A 20061-nucleotide genomic window follows, 5' to 3' on the forward strand; every position below is an offset into this window, starting at 1 on the left:
GTGTTGTTATAAAGAAATATTGACAAGATATGTATATTGCAGATATCTTTCAAGAAACATATTTTTACAAACAGCGTAACAAAAAATCAATTATCTATTTATTATCTGTACCTGCAACTCTTTTTACCCAGTATAAACATTACAAACCTTTGCACAAACGCCCTCTAGCAGTTACTGCTAGAAATGCACTTTATGCACTTGATGCAATGTTCACCGTGGTCTTGGTTCCACGGTTACCACCATATGTTGTTTTTGGTCTAAGCACTAAGAATCTTCTGTACATAATTGCGCACATTAACATGGAGAGTGTCTTTGGTCGCCTCGAAGATTTCTCGAGCAAAGTGTTGAGCCTCGGAACTCCCCGCCTTCAAGGCACGGTAGATGGGCAGGGTGTACTTCTGCTTCCCTGGAGAAAAACAAAGGTGGAATTTCTTGTTACTTCAACACCCTTTGAGTTGATTACACACAGCGGGAAAAAAGCTCAGCCAAGAAGTTTCCAAAGGACAATTTCTTCTTTTCTACAGCCAATGTCCTTTTGAGCACCATTTTTGGAGGTAACACAATGTTGAAAGGTCACAGAGGGAAAAAATATGTTTCCACCCTGGAACCACAACTTTCTGGTGATCTATTATGTTGGACTGTCCCTACCTTTATCGTATAAAGCAAGAACAACACCAATAGTTGAGCTGACAAGTGCCAAGTGTGTTGACAATTTGACACCTGCGTTATAAACACTACTACATGTAGCTGCCTCTTCAGTCAACTAAAACTATCGATGTACTTGAATTCAGGTTTCATATATCGCATAACAGATGCAGAGTTGTTTTGAAACATTTTACAGCATGTCAAATAAATATGTGGTATCTTAAATAACCATACACAAAACCGGTACACATATTCTTGTACAGTACAGTGCTTGGAAAACATATGATTGTCTGCCTGCTGCACTGTCCAAGAGGATTAAGCTACATGTATGAAATGTTTTGTTCTACCAATAAACCTTGAAACTTATTAGTCAGCATTGACATCCCTATTCAACGATCTCAGTTGCTTCATATTTCAAATGATAAGGTCTTTACATCTTCTGGTGGTTTTATTTTTGTGTTGTCTCTACCTTGAAATCATCCCATGGTGAATATACATTTCCATTGTTTCACTTCTGTTTTAAATTGTTCCAACATGTATAACAATGACTGAAAGGCTGATTTTCCATGACACCTACAGTGTAGAAGATTGAATAGGGGAACCTCTTTGATTATACCAATCACAATCTTGTGAAAAGAAATGACTTTACAGTACCTTGGCTCTCCAGGAAGGCCCTGACTTTGGGCAGGTCAGAGGTGAAGTTGCTCTTGATTATCAGCATGCACCATCTCATAGTCAGCTGGGGGTGGTGGGTAAAGGTACAAAGTTTAACATTAACACTCATAGTCATGAAATGAAATGAGGTGACATGACAAGAAGTGAAGAGTAGAATGATCTTCAAGCCACTGAGAAACTGTTCTACTGGATGTGACAGAGAAGATGATGTTATGTACAGTATTTCCAGGCTACACAGTGAAAAGTGGATCATAGATTAATATGCTGTCCTTTGTAAACACACACATGATTATAAAATGAAATAGAATGGAATCATGACACCAACAAGTGAAGAGTAGAATCATCTTCAAATCAGAGAAGAGCTATCCTTCAACTGGTCGTGATAGAGATGACAGTGCTATGTACAGTATTTCCATGTTGTACCAGGGAAATTCCTGTAGATCTTTTGTAACAAGGTTGCACAGTGAACAGGAAACCACCTGGCTTAATATTTTGGTAGGGTGGATTTTGGGCAAGCAACAACAGCTAGGATTGGAACTCCCAAAATCTAATTTCAGACGAAAGATCACTAACCAGTTGACTTTGCACCAGGGCTTTAGCCAGCTCGAAATTTTTTTCCGTCAGCCAATTACAATCGTCGCGAAAACCGCGAAAATTAATTAGAAGGACTGAACTGAGACCTTGAAAAACAGGTTTTAATGAGATTATTGTATGCGAAAGGGCGCCGACACACATTGTCAACAATCATAAGAATAGCAAAACAAACAGTGTGTGGCTTTTATGGCCGTGGACGGCATCCCCAAGCCGCCTGTAGCTTCCACCAAGGATTTTTGTCCGTCAAGGTTGACGGATTGGTTTTAAAATTTTTCCGTCAGACGCAGCAAATTTCCGTCAATTGACGGAAAAACGGACGCTGGCTAGACACCTGCTTTGCACTAAGGAAAATGACATTATTTTTACACAACAATGCAATGTAGCTGTTCCATAATGGCATTAGGTAAAATAAAACTTTGTGTAAAAAACAAACAAGACATGCTTGTTTTTGTTTGTTATATAACTGTGCCTCAAGATGTAACACCAGTTTTGTACGTGTAGTTTTACATGTTCAAGCTGTTTGATCCATCACACGTGGAAGAATACAAGTATCACTCACCTGGTGAGTATAAGGATCTTAAAAATGTGCTTAAGGATTGTCGGGACTTCAGTTTTACGTGCTATTCAAGAAGGCATTTCTTAAAGGAGCTATATACATGTATGTACTCATCCACTTACCTCAGCATTGTGAGACTCTGCAATCTTAGGGTATTTCTTGGCCAGTGCCTGTATGGTGTCGTGGGTCAGCTTGGGTCGCTCCACAAGTTTGTCCAGGAAGTGGACGATCTGGTAGGTCTTCCAGTCTGATATGTCTGGCACCACCTCTGCGTTCTGAACAAAACAAGTTCACAGATCTAAAACAATTCCTTCTTCCAAAACAGAGAACAAATGCAAAGAAGAAATGGTTTCTGTTCAAAGTGTCTGACAGTGTGTAACATGCTTGGGTCGCTCCACAAGTTTGTCCAGGAAGTAACCAATCTGGTACATCTTCCAGTCCGATGTCTGTTACTACCTCTGGGTTCTGAACAGAACAAATTTATCAATCAGAAACGATCCTGAAGCACGGAACAAACGCAAAGAAGAAATAGTTTCTGTTCAAAGTGTCTGACAGTGTGTAAAGTGCTAGGGTCACTCCACAAGTTTGTCCATGCAAGAAGTGAACAATCTGGTAGGTTTTCCAGTCTGATATGTCCGGCACAACCTCCTGGTTCTGAACAGAACAAAGTCACCGATCTAAAACAATTCCTTCTTCCAAAACACAGAACAAATGCGAAGAAGAAATGGTTTCTGTTTAAAGTGTCTGACAGTGTGTAAAGTGCTTGACACAAATGTGTCCAGGAAATGGACAATCTGGTAGGTTTTCCAACCACATATGTCGATTACCACCTCTGGGTTCTGACAGAACGGGTACATTGAAAAACATTTAATTATCCATTTTTTTAAACACAGAACAAGTTCAAACTTAAGATGACATGGTTTCTGAAAAAAAAACGTCTGTCTGGTTGTGTCTGAGTATCAATTTCATATTGATATGGACCCCATAATATTTAATTCTGGAACTGCAGGGGTACATGTATTTCTGAGTTCTGAACAGAACAAATCCATTGATCACAAACCCATTCCTCTTCCAAACACAGAACAAACGCAAAGAAGAAATGGTTTCTGTAAAAATGTCTGTGTGCATTAAGTGCTTGGATCACTCCACAAGAAGTGGAAGATCTGGTAGGTTTTTCAGTCTTTTCTACCTCAGAATGTCTGAGGGACCAGAAAATGTACACCATTCTTTTCATCTCCTTAATCTGATTCCAACTGCACTGCATAACATGTTGATATCAAATGAATGGATCAGTCTGACCCACTATAGAAAAAAAACATCTCAAACCCCATTAACAAATGGCATCATCAGCTATGAGTATTATGTCCGTACTTTGCCGGATTAGTCTATTCAGAAAAAAGGGGGGTCACCTCCTCCATCTGGTCCCCCGCCCAATGAGCTGCCAGCTGCTCTGCTGGGCGTGTCAGCTGTTGCCCCGGCGACAGATCTGCTACAAACGGAGGCCAGCCGGGTGTCGTCAGCCATCGCTCGAACTCATAGCCTGGTCTGGAACACAACATGTATGACAGGTTTGACTGTGAGAATGCAATGGTGTCTTTAAAAGACAATGAACAATCTACAGGTACTATGTCAGGTAAGATGAAGTTATCCTGCAAGATATGACGACACCAAGAAATACAATGCAGCAGAACCGTGCCACTTACTTGTTCCTGAGGTCCTGTTCCCTGAGATGTGGAAAATAGTCCAGGTAAAACTCCAACATGTCCTCTGCTACAACACTCTGCAATTGGAGAGAAGAGAAGATATGAAGGTTAAATTCCAATTGCAACACAGAAAAAAGTTAAAAGTTAAAGTTTGCCCATGCATCTACAGACGCGTATGGTGGCGCCCATCTCCACTTCGAAGCCCTTGGGCCACACATGTGCAAGCCACTGCAGCAAGAGGCTGGTCTGCTGGTAGTGATGTGTGTTTAACTTCCATACTCTTCTTCATTAGTGCTGAGTGCTAAGCAGAGAAAGCAGCATGTACCAGTCTTTGGTATGACTCGGCCGGGGATCGAACTCACAACCTACCGAGTGCAAGGCGAACACTTTACCCACTAGGCCATTGCACCGGTGGCAAATTGCAACATAGAGAAGAGAGAAAGTCCAGATGAAACACCAACATGTCCTCTGCTACTGAGAAGGGAGGGCCAACACCCTGGACAGTTTCATCAGGTTGGGAAGACACTGACTGGATAACAAAAGTTACTTTGTATATTGTATGTTAAGCAAGTGTTTTATTAAGCCAACATTTTGGTGAAGAACACCAGATCCTATTCTTTATATCTAGGACAAACCATGCTACCTTGTACTGAAAATTGTCAATGTACACCTTTAAGAATCAAATCATCAACTTTCTCATTACATTGCTCCAAAAATAGATTGTCACAGATGGTGATAAAATTTGTACGTCCCAACAAGTAAATTTCCGTTCTGTACAGAGAGACTGGTCTTGTAGACAGCCATGAACGAAAGTTCAGAAATTTGTTCAGAATCTCTATTTCAAGGACAAAAATAATGTTTTCTTACCATTCATGTTTAAGATTTAATTGATCTGGTTACCACCTCTTATTGGCATTGAACACCAGACTTTGTGAAATTGTGTTTCCTCACCCTGTACTTGAACTTGTTGATGTAAGCCTTTAAAAACTGGTTAAATTTATCATCATGACTTGTTCAAAAGTTTCATAATCAAACTTATTGCCTCCTCTTCATATTGGCAACGAGTAATATAGTTCTGCACTGTCCCACAGCTAGAGTTACGTGTCATACCGCAGTATCTTACAACATTTAATGGCTATGCTATGGAATAGTTTATCACTCAACCAAAGAAGCAGTTTATAGGTCAGGGCCATTAATCACAGTATTCCATCAACCTCATCATCCTTAATTTCCTTGTCTTCATTTGCCTATGTTGTGTAATTGTCAATATATGTGATATTGTAATGTGTTTGATGTTGTACAATGACATGCATTTTATCCCAGACTTGACAGAAAAACAGGTCAATGGACCTCCAGGGTGTATTGCCCTGGAAAATCAAAGTGAAGTGAAGTGAAAATATCTCTGTTCAATTCAAAACCAACATGTTTCCTCACCCTGTACTTGAACTTGCTGATGTAAGCCTTCAAGAACTGGTCGAACTTCTCGTCTCCACCAGCACAGTGCTGCAGGTAACTCACAAAGGCACAGCCCTTCTCATAGGGGGTCTCATTATACGTGTCGTCTGGGTCCACCCCCTTCTCAATCTTCACTCGCAGACAGTTCAGGGGGTGGTTCTGCAGGGGGGGGGAGTGGAATGTTGAGAGGGTACACAATTAATTTGTTATTTTAATTAGGATGTTAAGTCTTATTCTATACACTTATTTTGTACTTTGTGTAATAGTCGTTGCCATACATTGTACCATGTACTAATGTCGTGCAATACATGTACCATGTCCTAATGTACAAAAGAAGGACTAGAATTCAAGAGGATGTGGCAGAAATAAAGAATGTAATGTATACATAGGACGCTGGAACTCAAGAGGCAAAATTCATCAGAAGGCCTTTGTGAGTGACAGTGAGGACAAATGACCCAATAAGAGAAGCTATCGTCATAAATTCAAGTAATCGTCTGGGAACCTTGACATCTCTAATGTCTGGAATCGTCCAAATTTTGGAAGAGGGCACATGAGCGAATTAAGGAATTGGTTCAAGCGCTTGTTTGAATTTTGTTTGGAACTGTTGTCATCGAACAAGTGCTCTAGAACACATTCCTTAAAGCGCTCATTAACTAACATAACCACCAAAAGATTTAACAATACAATTCCCCAGACAGGTAGCAGAAGTACTACAAATCATGAAATGTTTGTGGTGGTTTTTACTTTTTTTTCCATCACCTCTCACTCTTAAATAATGACACCCAAATACAAAAAATGTATGTGTATTGTCTTTGTGATCAAACTGTTTCAACCGTGCAAACAGTGCACATGCCTAGATGTTCTTTCTCCTACTACTGCAAAATTAAGTCCCTGTGAAAGTAAATGAACTGGAAGTTGTAGGTGGCTTGACTAAATCACACTTCTAGGTTAGGAAGGAGTCTGGTGGGTAGCAGGGAGAGATTCACACCAGGGACTGACCTGTCCTATATCCCCCAGCTGCCTGTTGAAGGCAGACAGTCCTGTCGCCACCTTCAGTAAAAAGAACTCCCTCCCCAGGACCTTTGACATGGCATAGTTCTGGGCAAACCTTGTGAACCCCTGTCAGGACAGGAAGATACCATGTCAATTAGGGGGGACACCACCACCTAAAGCCCCTCCAAGACTAGCAGCCAGGATATACCTCTCAGTGCACAGTGGTTCATTCCAAAATTTCATAATAAGGAAATCTGTTTTGATCAGTTTTCCAAAGAAAACTCTTCTTTTATACCTGCTCTGGCCTTTTTGAAGGCAAAGTTTAATGATTCAGATGGCAAATTTGAACTTATATCTCATAAACTTTAATGTCATGTAATACCAGACAGATTTTGTTATGAATGTTTCAATTGTCTGAATGTGTTTTTTAAATTTTGGATATAGCACTTGTACAGGTCAAAACCTAAGAAATAATTATGAAATCTGACAGTCTTTTTATGTCACATTGAATCAACCCCATTGCCAATACATTTGTATATTTCTGTGGTGCGATTTTTTTGGCCAACTGGGGCTGTACTACAAGCACAGAGAAAAGACTGAGGAAAGATTTTGTGGCTGTCAGTGGTTGGAGGGACGTGTAGTGTTCAGCATGTGTGGACCCACCTCCCCGACAGTGGTCATGTGGTTTTGGAGCAGGGCCTGCCCCGTGGCGGCCTCCAGGCACTTGTAGGGTTCCCCGAGAACAGTGGCACACACGCGCCGCTGAGAGAACATGGTAAATCCCTGCAGAACAGTGGATAATCTAACAACTTATCATCAACACACACACACGTGCACACACACACACACACACACATGTAGAGTTCCCCGAGAACCGTGGCACACACACGCCGCTGAGAGAACATGGTAAATCCCTGCAGAACAGTGGATAATCTAACAACCCTCAATACACACAAATAAACACACACACACACACACACACACATACACTCCTCAAGTAACATGGCACAGGCATGGTAAAACCCTGCAGAACAGTGAAATCTAAACATCTTCAATATTTTATCATCAACACACACAAACACACATTACCAGTTACACCATACATCTTGTAAAAATCACAGGCACATGTGCTCAGTTTGTACTTAAACAGATGATGAGTATGCTGTACCTCATTCAGCCAAAACTCACTCCAGTTGGCATTGGTTACCAGGTTCCCAAACCAGCTGTGGCACTGGAGAAAGAAACATATAAACAAATTTAAATTGACTTTCTCAGAGGCTTATGCAAAGGACTCATTTTTTCTTATATTAATCAGAAGATTTAGAACAATGTAACAAAAATGTAACAATCATTTTCAGTTCAGAAAGTAATTTGGAATGGCCTTATTGACTGTGAGAACCTACCAGTTCGTGCATGACGACATCAGTCAGCGACTTGTCTCCCACCAGCAGGCACGGGGTCACGAAGGTCAAGCACGGGTTCTCCATCCCGCCGTACGGGAAAGATGGCGGCATGACGAGGATATCGTACTGGCCCCATACGTACGGGCCGAACAAACCCTCCGCTACCTGGATATACTCTTCAACCACTCCCTCAAACTCTGCCTTTGCCTTTTCCTGCAATAATAAACAGGAACTATAGAAAAGGGTAGAGAGGGTAAAGCCAGTCCAATAGCCTTTTTAAGGCCATACGGCCAGTGGGTTGTTATCTACTGCATATAGGACACACTATTAGAAGGTAGAGCCCAATGTTCTCCTTCCACTGTCTTTTATCTTTCAAACCAAAATCTGGTACTCAATTTTGTACATCCTGGGTGGAGTGAGGAAAGTTACATTAAGTGCATTTCCCAAGGGAACAGGATCAGTAGCATGACAGGATTTGAACCTAAGACGTTTGGTTTCTAGGCCAAACATGCTGCAGATACATGCCACCAGACCCCATATAGTGTCAGCGAGTATAAAAGTCAAACAGGTAAATGTAAGTCTAAGCCCCACCCACCAGCACACTTGGTTCGGTCCAGACTTTACTGCGAGGGCCAATGTCAGCAGATGCGATGTCCCCAACAGCCAGGGCGATGAGGTAAGCAGGGATGGGATGTTCCATTTTGAAGTGGGTGGTGTTGGGTTCCGGTCCCTCCGTGCGAGAGGAGGCACTCATCACAGCAGTGAGCCCTGGAGGAACCTGACGAAGAATGCTAATATTTATTTACACATAATGATACAAAGAATTAGAGAAGCTATAATTTTTTTTTTTTAAGAAAGAACATTTCTGTCCTCTAGATGTCTTCAACACAAGAAATAGCAGGATGTTCATTATACAAGAAATGAGCTTATATATCCACTACTCGAGAATCCTGACCATACCATGTCCAGAACACGAGACATTAAAACTGAAAGTCCCACTGCAGTAGCTTTAAAAACTGCTAGGGGGCCCAAAATTTTATTGTTTCAAGATCTCAAGGCCAAACGACATACTTTAGGTATACATGTACTTCCTATATATCCATCCAAGCTTCTTCAAGTTTGTGAGTTAATTATATTCACACGCGCACACACACACAAACGCTCCTGAAAACACAACCTTCTTGGCAAAGGTGCAGTTATCAAGAGAAATTCATCTTGTCCATTGTGCATTCAACTACTGTACCACCTTGACCCTAGCCGTGTAGGTTGCCTTGGTAGCGGGCGTGTCCTGAACAGGTAAGAAGGTCCGAGTGAGGACACTGAACCCCATTGTGTAGAAATACGGCAACTTCTTACCTGCAACACAAGCAAAGACACATTTGTAGTACACATGGGCTGAAGAGAAGAAATGCACACAGGATATACTAAGGCAAGAACAGAGTCGTATAAACAGGCAATGTCTTTAGTCGTTCTTGGATTTTAACAATTGGTGCTGAACTGAAATAGCAACACGTTTGAAGAGTCTGTATTTTGGTACACACAGTTTTAGGGAGCAAATATATTCCAATTCTTGTTTTTCCAAGTTCTCGTGACCTGTTTGCAGACTTCAACTGCAAAATACAGAGAGATACAGTATGGACAGATATTGGCATAGCTCAAATAGTTCCAATTTTCAGTATTAACTGCATGCAATTGAATGTTTGTGTAGTTGTGTATCTTGATGAGTTCCCTTGGAAATCAGTTAATTAGAATGTGGGAATATTAATACGTTTACGTGGTAGATGTTGCATGAAACACAGAAAGTCTATGAACATTTTCATGAAAATAGTGGTATACAAAACATGTATAACCATTCCAGGTAACCATTCTGTTTGAATCATGTTTAAACAGGGGTCTTTCTAGAAAAGAATCAAGAGGGATCACTGCAATTGAGCGGTGTCACTAAGTGGGGGAGATAGGGTTCTCCCTACCAGGGTGTGGAGGTTTTGATAATTCCAAGTTAAAATGGAGAATTCTATGGCTTTCTAGGGGCCAAAATTACTGTCAGAAAGGTCACAGTGAAGACTGTGGTCATGTGTGATCCCTGGTCAATCAGAATTTCTTACCAGAGGATCTGCTCCCCAGGGTAAGGGGGTGCATGGTCAGGGCATGTGGGGCACAGCGTCCCTGTTCCCTTGTTTTAAAAAAATCCCTGACCTAGATTACGGTAAAAGTTATTAAAGTTCTAACTAATGACAGCAAGATCCCCAATCACCTTAACTTGTGCGGAGTAGGTGGACTTTATGGCAGGAGTGTCGATACAGGGGAACATGGACCTATTCAGGACGGACTGGCCTATGGTGAACAGGTAAGGCAGCTTCTTACCTGCAAAAGGTGGAAAAGAAAGGTGCAGATGTAGCATCTACCAAAGGGTCTTAAAATACAAAATCCACTACAATGTGAAATTGACGACTTGCAAAAATAAATATCATTGCAGTCTCTGCAACAAGGCTAACTCTTCCATCAGATTTAGGACATATAGGATCGAACTATTTGCAACTCTGGCAAGTCAGCTAGCTAGACCAAACACCCTGGTTAGCTTTGCCAAAGTTAGGGTTGAAGTAAGGGTTAAAATGAATGAATGAATTCTATAGCTCCACAATAGATTAGGAAAGGGTTAGCGAAAGCGTGTTAAGCAGAGTTTTGCAAGTGTGTCCGTGTGCGTGGTCTGTGTATGAAGGTTCACATGTTTGTGTGTGTCTCTGTCTGTATGACTACGAGTGTATGTGTGCATGTCTGTGTGTGTGTGTGTGCACATGTGCATCTGTGTGTGAGTCCATCTGTGTAACTGAGCTGCGTGGTCTCTTTGCATGTGAGTGTGTGTGTGCATGTGTGTGTGTTTGCGTGTGTGTCTATGTGTGTGTGTGTGTGTGTGTGTGTGTGTGTGTGTCAGTCTGTCCGTCTATCTGTGTAATATACCAGCAGTCTGCATAAGCTCCAGCCAACACATAGCCAACCCCTCCCCAGCTGTATGTGTGTGTGTGTGTCTGTATAGATGTATGTGTGTTTGTGTAACATACCGGCAATGTCTGTCTGTCTGTCTATCTGTGTGTGTAACATACCAGCAGTCTGCATGGGTTCCAGCCAGCACATCGCCGGCCCCTCCCCACAAGTGTAGCTGAACTCCAGCTGGAACTCGTCCCCGGGATTCACCGCCACCGGCAGCGACACGTGCAGGGCGGCGCCATACGAGGTGAAGGGTCGAGTGTCAAAGGTCACGGGCCGCTGGTTGCTTGTGTTTCGATCGTCCTTGTAGGTGACTCTGACACCATGGATGGACAGGGTGGCATGCGAGTCCAAAATTACTATATGAACAATTATAAGGGAAACAAAATATGGGAAAAAGATTAGGCCACACCAATAGCGCCTTGGTTCTCGGATTTAAAGAAAGAATTGGAACATAAAACAATAAACATGAAAACAGAGTCTGAGGGAAAAGTCTGAACCTTGTTACACAGTGTTTCAGGGAGTGAAATACAAGTTTTCTTCCCACCCAGCCTATATGCAATTCATCTTAGCTAAACTTTTATACAAATGTCTGAGAACTAACAAGTAAAATAGGTATGGCCTGAGAGGCTGAGAACACCTTTTCAAAAGCTTCAGGTTCTGTTAACTTAAAATCTTCCAACGGCAAGACGCATCAATGGGCGGCAGAAGTATACATTACCTGAAACAGTATCCATGTAGGTCACCTTTAGCCATCAGATACAGTTTCTGACTCTTTGTATACTGTTATGGCCAATGTATATTGTTTCGGCCCATGTATTATAAGTTGTTTTGGCCAATGGATATTGTTACGGCCAGTGCATGCTGTCTTGCCACTGTAGGATCGGCTTTGAGATTTCTTCTACATGTACTAGTAAGGTATTTTTTGATTTGTGAAAAACAGTCACTTATCACTCACAACAAGTGAAAGCTGAGATCAGAGGCCTTTATACTATTATTTATTACATAATAAATAACTAATGAAGTTGTAAATAAGACTTAATTGCATCTCATAATTGATTGGTCTATCTTACACGTTGCTTGTACGCTTCATAACTTCAAATGGTGGGCCACACTCTTTCTCATTGTACTCTTCAGCATACAATATGTTGATCAGACTCAACTCGATGTATTTAAAACTGTCTCTACTCTAACTATCCATATTGCAGGTTTTCTGTACTTACCGGTATGTAACGTTACCTATCAGTACTAGCCCCCCTCCCCCTTAAGGGCAATTAAGCACACCTTCGGCACATGGTTGCAGGCACTCCAAGTCCAACACGGCAGAGGCGCTGATCGTCTTGGTCTTGAAGTCCACGTCCAAGTCCAGGTGGTAGTTGCTGACCTTGACGTGTCTGAAGTTTGCGGCGGACGCCACGTCCTCTGCAGAGTCCGAGTAGAGCTTGTCCGAGGAACCCGCGAACTGCAACTTCGGCCGCTTTGCGTCGGGGTCCGCCATTTTCACGTTGGGCGAGTCCACAAACCGACAGCTGGAGGGGTGTTTTATGGTTACCTTTAACTTGGTTTTTGCCGCACGTTTCTTCGAGGAGGCGAAAAAAAATTCATTGGCTTCTTCTTTCTCTTCTTCTCTAAGCTGTTAATATCAATGACTTGACGCAAATAGCTGTCACCATGATCATTAGTGCAGTATTAGAGACTCAGTGGTGTTAGAATACTGGTATGTAGTCTTCTTTTTCTTCTTCTACTGGTAACTGTTATGTAGTGAGTGGCAGGACACTGCTTTGTGACTGGTCACCATATAACGTTATATGAAGAAGAATAAACAGGGCAGTGGTTTTTTACGCTATGTCAGGTGAAGGTAAACATTATGTACCCAGGTTCAATTTTGTTTGTGTTTCCTCCTTCATTTTTTTTTTTTTTCGCTTGAGTTGAAAACCGTTTAATTCAGAAGCCGCGGGTTCATTTCTATGATTTGGGCCGGCTTTGGTAGCTTCTGGGAATCATGTGTCTCAGAAATGTGAAGATTGAAGGGCAATGACAAGCAACATGAAAAGTAAAGTTACGACCTTCAAAGTTCATTGAGAAACAGTTACTTTTGTCCTATCCATTTCAGAGACTTTTATAAGAGATCGGACAGTTCATTGGGTTGAATAAAGGACATTTGTCAAGTCCACAGAAAGTGTTTCAGCACACTACAAACTTTGAAGAGTTGTTCAACTATTTGCCTTTACCTTATGTTTAATGTGGTGAGAGCAAACGAGAAAAGAAAAGGAAGAGGAGAGAGAGAAGAAAAAAAAGATCATGTTCTTTTTCAATCATACTAACGTGTACTGTCAACAAAAACAAAAGCAACTTTTTCTGGAAAGTTGTTTCTTCCATTTCATAACTTCCATTGGAAGACATTTTCTCTTTGGAATTAATATTCTATATTTGATTGCATTTGACCTCAAAACGGATGCGCGCATATAGATTATCAAGACTACTCTTTGAAGTTACAATTTCAAAGGCAAAGCAGCCTTATATCCATTTCTTTCACTTCGGACCGCATCTTCATGTATACTTTTTTGAGAACTTTGGAAAAATGATTTTCCTTTGAAGAGCCCATCCTACAAAAAAGTGAAATTTTGTACGATTATCAGTGGATGACTAAAATCGCCCTTTATGTTAAAAAAAGTAAAAGAAACACCTCTTTATTCTTTATCTTGAAATTTTGAAAATCAACTGTTTGTGACAGATATGATCATTCACAAGTTTTCAACATCATTGGTTCTGAAGAGCTTTCTAAACGAAACTACATTGTTTATAGTACGTACGTAACATTACGTATACATTATTTCGTGCGTCGGATCGGCAGTGCTGTCTTGGACGACTTTTATGCGTTTTTCGGTTTTCTGCTTCGCCATGTTTTCCTCCTCATGCTTGTGAACAAAAGTAAAACCTAGAAAAAAACTAAACCCGGCAAAAAAACGCCTAAACAGACGTCTTTAAGTATAAGCCTAACCTTCAAGTATTTAGATAATATAAGAGGCAGAACTTTATTGCGCGACAATTGTAATATGAAAACGCCGTCCGACTCTGTTGTCCTCCCGAAATAACGTAATCCAGCTCCTGCTGTACTACTTCCTCAGCCTCGTTCTGATTCCCAGCAGACCAAGATGGCGACGGGCTGACATTTGGAGCAGTTCTTGGAATGTTGTCCGCCCCATCTGTTGATTTGTCGAGCGGTAGCCAAATTCTTCAACCACCAACGACAAAATCTTTCGGACCGTCAGCTGGGCGACCTTTGAGGCGGGGAAATCCGATGTAGGAGCGGCGATTTCGCTCGGGACATGGGGCAATCTCAGGGCAAAGATGGGGGTGACGCTAGAAGACCGAGTTTGGGTTCGTTCGCCAACAAAGTTGGCAACTTCGGGAGGAGTCTGAAGGGAAAGGAACCTCGTGCCTACCCGTCTTTCAACGTCTTCGAGGAGCATAACGGTAAGACAGGACTTCTGTGTACTCGTAGTAGCACCAAAGTGACGATAAACATCACAAAAGTGGTGGTATAATTCTTCCCTCCCTCCCTCCCCGGACATGTCACCACCGCTCATTCATTTGGGTAGAAAAAATGTGGGCCCGATTTTTTCAGGGCAGCAGTCGAATAAATTTCCCCTCTCCCTCCAACCCCACGAAATCCCCTGCCAACTCGTGAGGGTTTAAGGGTACATGTTGGGTTAGGAAGGGACGTTTGGTAGACATTGTGGTCCCTTTTTTCGTCCCAAAGTTTGAATCGGAAGTGATAATGAATCACCACCGGAATATCCGGCGACCTGAGAGATCGTACCAGGTAAAAACGTGCTCGCGACGATTGTACTTCCATTTTCACAAAAAATCATCGAAAAATCACATTTTACCACTCCTCATAGCACCTCACTTGTCATATTTTATAACACAAATTTATATTATACCCCCACGATCATTTATTGCATCATTTCTTTTAAAATCACACGTATTTAAGGTCATAAATCGTCCAATGCCAGGCATATACAAATAGTTATCATCGAAAAATCACACTGTTACCAGTCTTAGTTATTATATTTTATGTCACAGACATAGACGATGATTTTGTGATAAGCTATGGCATAATTTGATTAATAAAAATCACACGTATTAAGGTCATAAATCGTTCACTGCCGGCCGTGACAAATCATCACACATTGATTTTTCAGTAGGAATGGCCAATCCGATTGGCAATGATTTTGGCGTTTTGATCTCCGGGGAAATGTAATAAATACGGCTTCATCTATGGCAGTCGGGGTAAAGGTGAACGTTCCGTACATGAAGGGTAATGAAAAATTCAATAGGAAGTTGTATATAGACATGAGGATATGGGAACAAGGTTGTGACTCATCTCTATACTAGTACATACAAGTGTATACATGTGTACTTTTAAAACCATGTAGGGAACCTTGACGTCCAATATCACTTGGATTGTGTCATTATGAATATGATAACAAAGGTGGTTTATATATTATTTTCACCTTCTTGCAATAACAAACAAATCCAGCAATAAATATTTAGAATAATAGACTTCCTGATTTTAAAGTATTATGACAGCAATATCACCAAGAAGTCGTTAAATTCATTTGTGAAGTATGTGTTTATGTGATAAAAAATAATGCTTGGATACACATTTACCAATAATGACATCCGTAATTCAAATGGAGTATGTACAGTATTGTTGACAAGGGGAGGGGGGCTATTGTAGTTGAAAGAAACCAATATTATTTAGAGCGGAATTCGGAACTTCCGGCACCATCCCAATATTATGATTGGGTCTCCAAATCACATAATGATAATAAAAACCTCTCTGTGTATATCTAGGTCATAGACTGATAACATTAGCTTTCTGAAATAGAAACAGTGTTTTGTAAAAAAGCCTTTCCTTTGGTATGAGTTTGACTTTATCAAGTTTATGCACAGTTAGCTTTGACAATGTCTTACATTGTACCCTATTCTTCCTATGGTCTGTGAACATACATGGCTGCACAAAATAACATGACGCACTTGAAAATGACACTTTGCAATTAGTAGATTACACATGTTCATAAATTCACACAAACAAAGGTAATAAAGAGATATGTAGTATTGTATACACATGAAGGTCCATGGAGAAAGAAGTCTGTTACCCATACTGTCTATATTATATTTTCAGCATAATCTAGGTACACTGTAGTATAATATTTTTAGTTCAATGTACTAGTATACAACTGGACAATATTTTGAGAATTACAAGGTGTTCCAGATGTGTCATCTTATGTTTTTCTTAAGTAAACAAAAGTGAATATTTACATGCGTATTACCAGTTATGGAACCCAATGTGACTTTCCTCACCGATTTGGCGCTCGTACATATGCAGTTTAGATAATCATTGAAGATAATCATATAAACACTGTCCTATATTCAAGATTGTCCCACATTCACACTTGTCGTGTGTGAACACAGGAAACAATAAACCCTGTGAAAAGGTCAACGATATGATTACAACAAAGGAAAATGTTTGTATTTTGACACAGTCCCATATCCTGTATAATAAGCAGTCAGAAAACGATGAGCAACATTTGTGGTAATTTTTGGTGAAATAAGTTAGTTGAAAGTCAAACAGAATATGCAAACATTTTTTGTATACTAGTAACTGATGGAAACAATAAAGATCAACAGTATGATTACAATATAAGAAAATATTTACATTCTGACACCATCCCATATCCTGTATCTAACTTTAAGCAGTGAGAAAAAAATTGGATAATGTTTGCTGAAGCCAAAGAAGTTAAGAGTAATTCTTGAGCCAGTTTACTAGCATGATAAATTGCACAGAAAGTGAGAAACAACAGAGGTCAACAATATGATTCCAACAAAAGAAAATGTTTATTTTTTGACACTGTCCCATATCCTGTATCATAAGCAGTAAGAAAACAATGGCTAATGCTAATGCTTGCTGGAGGGTGATTTTTGATGATATAAGCCAGTCTAAAGTCTGCTTACATGATTACTTGCACGTAGGTTTGAGAGGTTCCTGTTCATAATAAAGGAAACCATCAATTTTGTTTGGACAGACCTTTTGACAGAAGTGGCCTCTTTTCATCAATTCATAATTTTATGTACTTCTTGTGCAGCAACTTTGATAGACCTGTCTCAATGTGTAACTGTCTTTAATATTCTTCAATATCCGTGTTCTGATCAGAATTTTATCTTTAGTAAAATTCTGAGATAGAATGTGAGAAATGTTGTGAGATAAATTGAAACTGGCGCAAAATTCTAGCAAAAGAACATGCCGTCAACGAGTTCAAGTGAACAAGCCAAATACTGTAGGAAAGTGGAGGGACTCAGAATAGAAGTCCTGGTCTATGAATAATTTCCAAATTGAGAAAATTTTGAATAGGAACTGGTACATTCGGCAGATGGTTTGCGTAACACATAGAAGACTGCGTAGATTCTAGTATGTGTAAACACAGGAAGTCATATAATCCGCTATGTTTTTGGACAGGTCCATATTCCCATGATCTAGGGCCTCATGAATCCAATTCCCTGGTTCTCATATATTTCTAGTTCTACTAAGAGGACATTGTCTGATTGTAATAACAGAGGGCTGGGAGAAAAACTTACAACTGTTTCTGAAACTGTGTTTCTTGTTGATATTTCAAGCTAACAATATTTTTATTTTTTTTTAAATCTGAGAAATAACAGATCATAATTCACAATGGTATGGCCTAACACAAGCAGAGAACAAAATGTTATGATATTTGTTACTCTATTATATAACAACCATTTCAGTATAGACTATAGAATAGGGTGAAAACAACAAAAGCTGGAATCCTAAACACAGATGATATATTTGTTGTAGTTATCTATCTAGCTTTAGGGGAGGTAGAGATATTTTCAGACATGACACAGTTCACGATTATCTGCAGTGATAAGTCCAGTGTTTGTGTGGGATGGGAGGGGAGGGTAATTATGTACCAGTACTTCCTTATCCATACATTGTTATCTTGTAACGCTAGACTTGAAGGGATTTTGTTCCAATGCCTCTGTTTTAAAACTCAATAAGAAAGGCACATTTACTAAATGATTTAGCTTACTGAAGGAAGACCTTTAGTTTAGAGTTCAACCTGTGTTACACATTCTGCCTAGATAGGAGATTCTCATTGATTGTACATATTTATCCCATAGCATTGGGTGAAGTATGCTTCACATTTAAGGAAGAAGAGCTAATGAATGCATGTTTATGTACAAATATATTAAACATAATATGCTATTAATATGATGTATCTGTTATTAGCCATTCAAAGTGATCATAAAAATATCTTTCACAATGTAGTAAATCCTTTTTTTCCCACAATTTTTTTATTTTTTTTTCAAAACAGATTTTAGAAACATTTTGTTGTTCAATGTTCATCCCTTTGTACTGTGTAGAACCGTACTCAGTTTGGGGATCAGTGTAACAATCAATTCCATGACGTGCCTTTATGAGCAATGCAGCGTCCCAATGGTCATTAAATTTATTATGGGAATGAAATTATGGTCGCAGGGTTTCATCACAGTTGTATTTTCCGTCAGCTTTGACTCACTCTGATTTTGTATTCGATTATCCGGAGTCGGTTGTACGCCAGCACACAACATCCAAGCACACTGACAGGCATATAATCAATACTACAGGGTACAGGGTCCATAGGAGGAATTGGTTCAATAAGAACAATATGGTATAATGGTATGGTCGTGTCCATCATGTTTCAATCATTGGGAAACCATGTTGGCTGGGGGGAGGGGTCGTAAATTATTCCTGCCTGGCAAGAATGATATTTCGCCCATATGGCCATTGAAACCTTAGGCCACACCAATTTAATTTCTTGGTTCACGGATTTTTTTATAAAAAATATGGAGCGAGAGGGCGAAATAAAAATAAAAATAAGAATTGTAAAATGGTTCGGGTAAAGGTAAGGGCTAATCCAAAACATAAAGAAGAAAAAGTTTTCAGCTTGAAAAAAGTACAAAAACACTATTACTGTACAGTAACAGAACCTGTTTGTTGAAAATTACAAAGTAGTGTCAGTTTTTATGTTTGTCCCATTCTTCATGAATGAAAAATATAACTGCAGTAATAATACCCACATTTTAAGGAGCTTATAATATAAAGGCTACACCAGAAAGTTGGTGAATGGTTTCATTAATGGTGAAAATTTGCTGAGTGGTAATTTTATTTTTTTTTTTAAATTGGAGCGAGCGAATCCGTGAACCAAGAAATTAAATTGGTGTGGCCTTATGGTGGTGACTAGTGAACAACCATAGCAAAATCATACTCCCTACAGCAAGCGGCAGGGTTCTAGCTAGTGCATTTTTAGCGTAACGGGCCACTACGCTATAATTTGCAACCACCACGCTAAAATGGGGACCACTATGCTAGCTTCTACTTTTTACTTTGCTACATGTATCATTACTTGTTGAAAAATGTCTAATCAAATATGAAAAATGATGATATGCCACTCCAAATTGGCCAAAAAGTACTTAAAATTACGTGTTACAGTAAATCCCGCCAAAGGTACCCTTGCCATCTAAATGCCAACATTTTACTCCACATTTTCAAAATCTTATCGTGGAAAGGCCAAGAACCCTTTGTTTGCTACCTTGCCATTTTCATTACGCTAAAATAAAATCCTGGCTGGAACCCTGAAGCGTATCCGTAGCTAGTTATTCTGGCAGAGACTACGGAAATACTGTGGGTGCCATATACATATACAGCTGCTGTATACTAAAGATATGACCAGTCCGTAATGGTCTAAACTTCTCAGGATTGCTAAAGCTGTTGTAGACAGCCCTTGTAAGAATGAATATGTTCCTATGTTTTGAATACCAGATTAGCAATGTCGCATTGCGCTACCAGTAGTCGTAGTGTGCGCACTACTACTAGTACTAGCAAATGAAAAAGCATAAGTCAGACGCTGAACCGTACAGCAATGCAAATGTTCACATATCTATGATGTTCTGTGTAGTGTCAGAATGTTCCATGTTGGAGCTG

The 20061-nt window shown here is 40.1% G+C and overlaps 2 protein-coding genes across 3 annotated transcripts in view; one reads left to right on the forward strand and one right to left on the reverse strand.

Annotated features, from left to right (window-relative positions):
• Positions 1 to 238: 238 nt before the first annotated feature.
• LOC118421446 (aminopeptidase B-like) lies at positions 239 to 12523 on the reverse strand. The gene is made up of 13 exons (XM_035828738.1): positions 12294 to 12523; positions 11126 to 11368; positions 10279 to 10388; positions 8620 to 8802; positions 8025 to 8237; positions 7790 to 7852; positions 7285 to 7404; positions 5608 to 5787; positions 4174 to 4250; positions 3880 to 4015; positions 2593 to 2745; positions 1300 to 1384; positions 239 to 406 (listed from the first exon to the last, which is right to left on the reverse strand). Exons 1-13 carry the CDS (start codon positions 12505 to 12507, stop codon positions 258 to 260), a joined length of 1926 nt encoding a protein of 641 aa, XP_035684631.1. The 5' UTR covers positions 12508 to 12523; the 3' UTR covers positions 239 to 257.
• A 1617-nt stretch (positions 12524 to 14140) lies between these two features.
• Positions 14141 to 20061, forward strand: part of LOC118420419 (tyrosine-protein kinase ABL1-like) — an 85573-nt gene continuing 79652 nt past the window's right edge. For both annotated transcript variants that reach the window (XM_035827199.1, XM_035827200.1), the window contains exon 1: positions 14141 to 14486. In XM_035827199.1, coding sequence (XP_035683092.1) covers positions 14339 to 14486 — 148 coding nt within the window. In that variant the 5' untranslated portion in view covers positions 14141 to 14338. The remainder of the gene's footprint in view (positions 14487 to 20061) is intronic.

This window comes from Branchiostoma floridae, chromosome 8 (genome assembly GCF_000003815.2).
Source record: "Branchiostoma floridae strain S238N-H82 chromosome 8, Bfl_VNyyK, whole genome shotgun sequence".
Taxonomy (NCBI): Eukaryota; Metazoa; Chordata; class Leptocardii; order Amphioxiformes; family Branchiostomatidae; genus Branchiostoma; species Branchiostoma floridae.

Coding starts and splice junctions, on each gene's coding strand:
- LOC118421446 (XM_035828738.1), bottom strand. CDS start 12,507: ATGGCGGACCCCGACGCAAAGCGGCCGAAGTTGCAGTTCGCGGGTTCC. Junction 8,238..8,619: donor GGACCGAACCAAGTGTGCTG/GTGGGTGGGGCT, acceptor TTATTATTGCAG/GAAAAGGCAAAGGCAGAGTT. Junction 407..1,299: donor GGCCTTCCTGGAGAGCCAAG/GTACTGTAAAGT, acceptor GTTTTTCTCCAG/GGAAGCAGAAGTACACCCTG.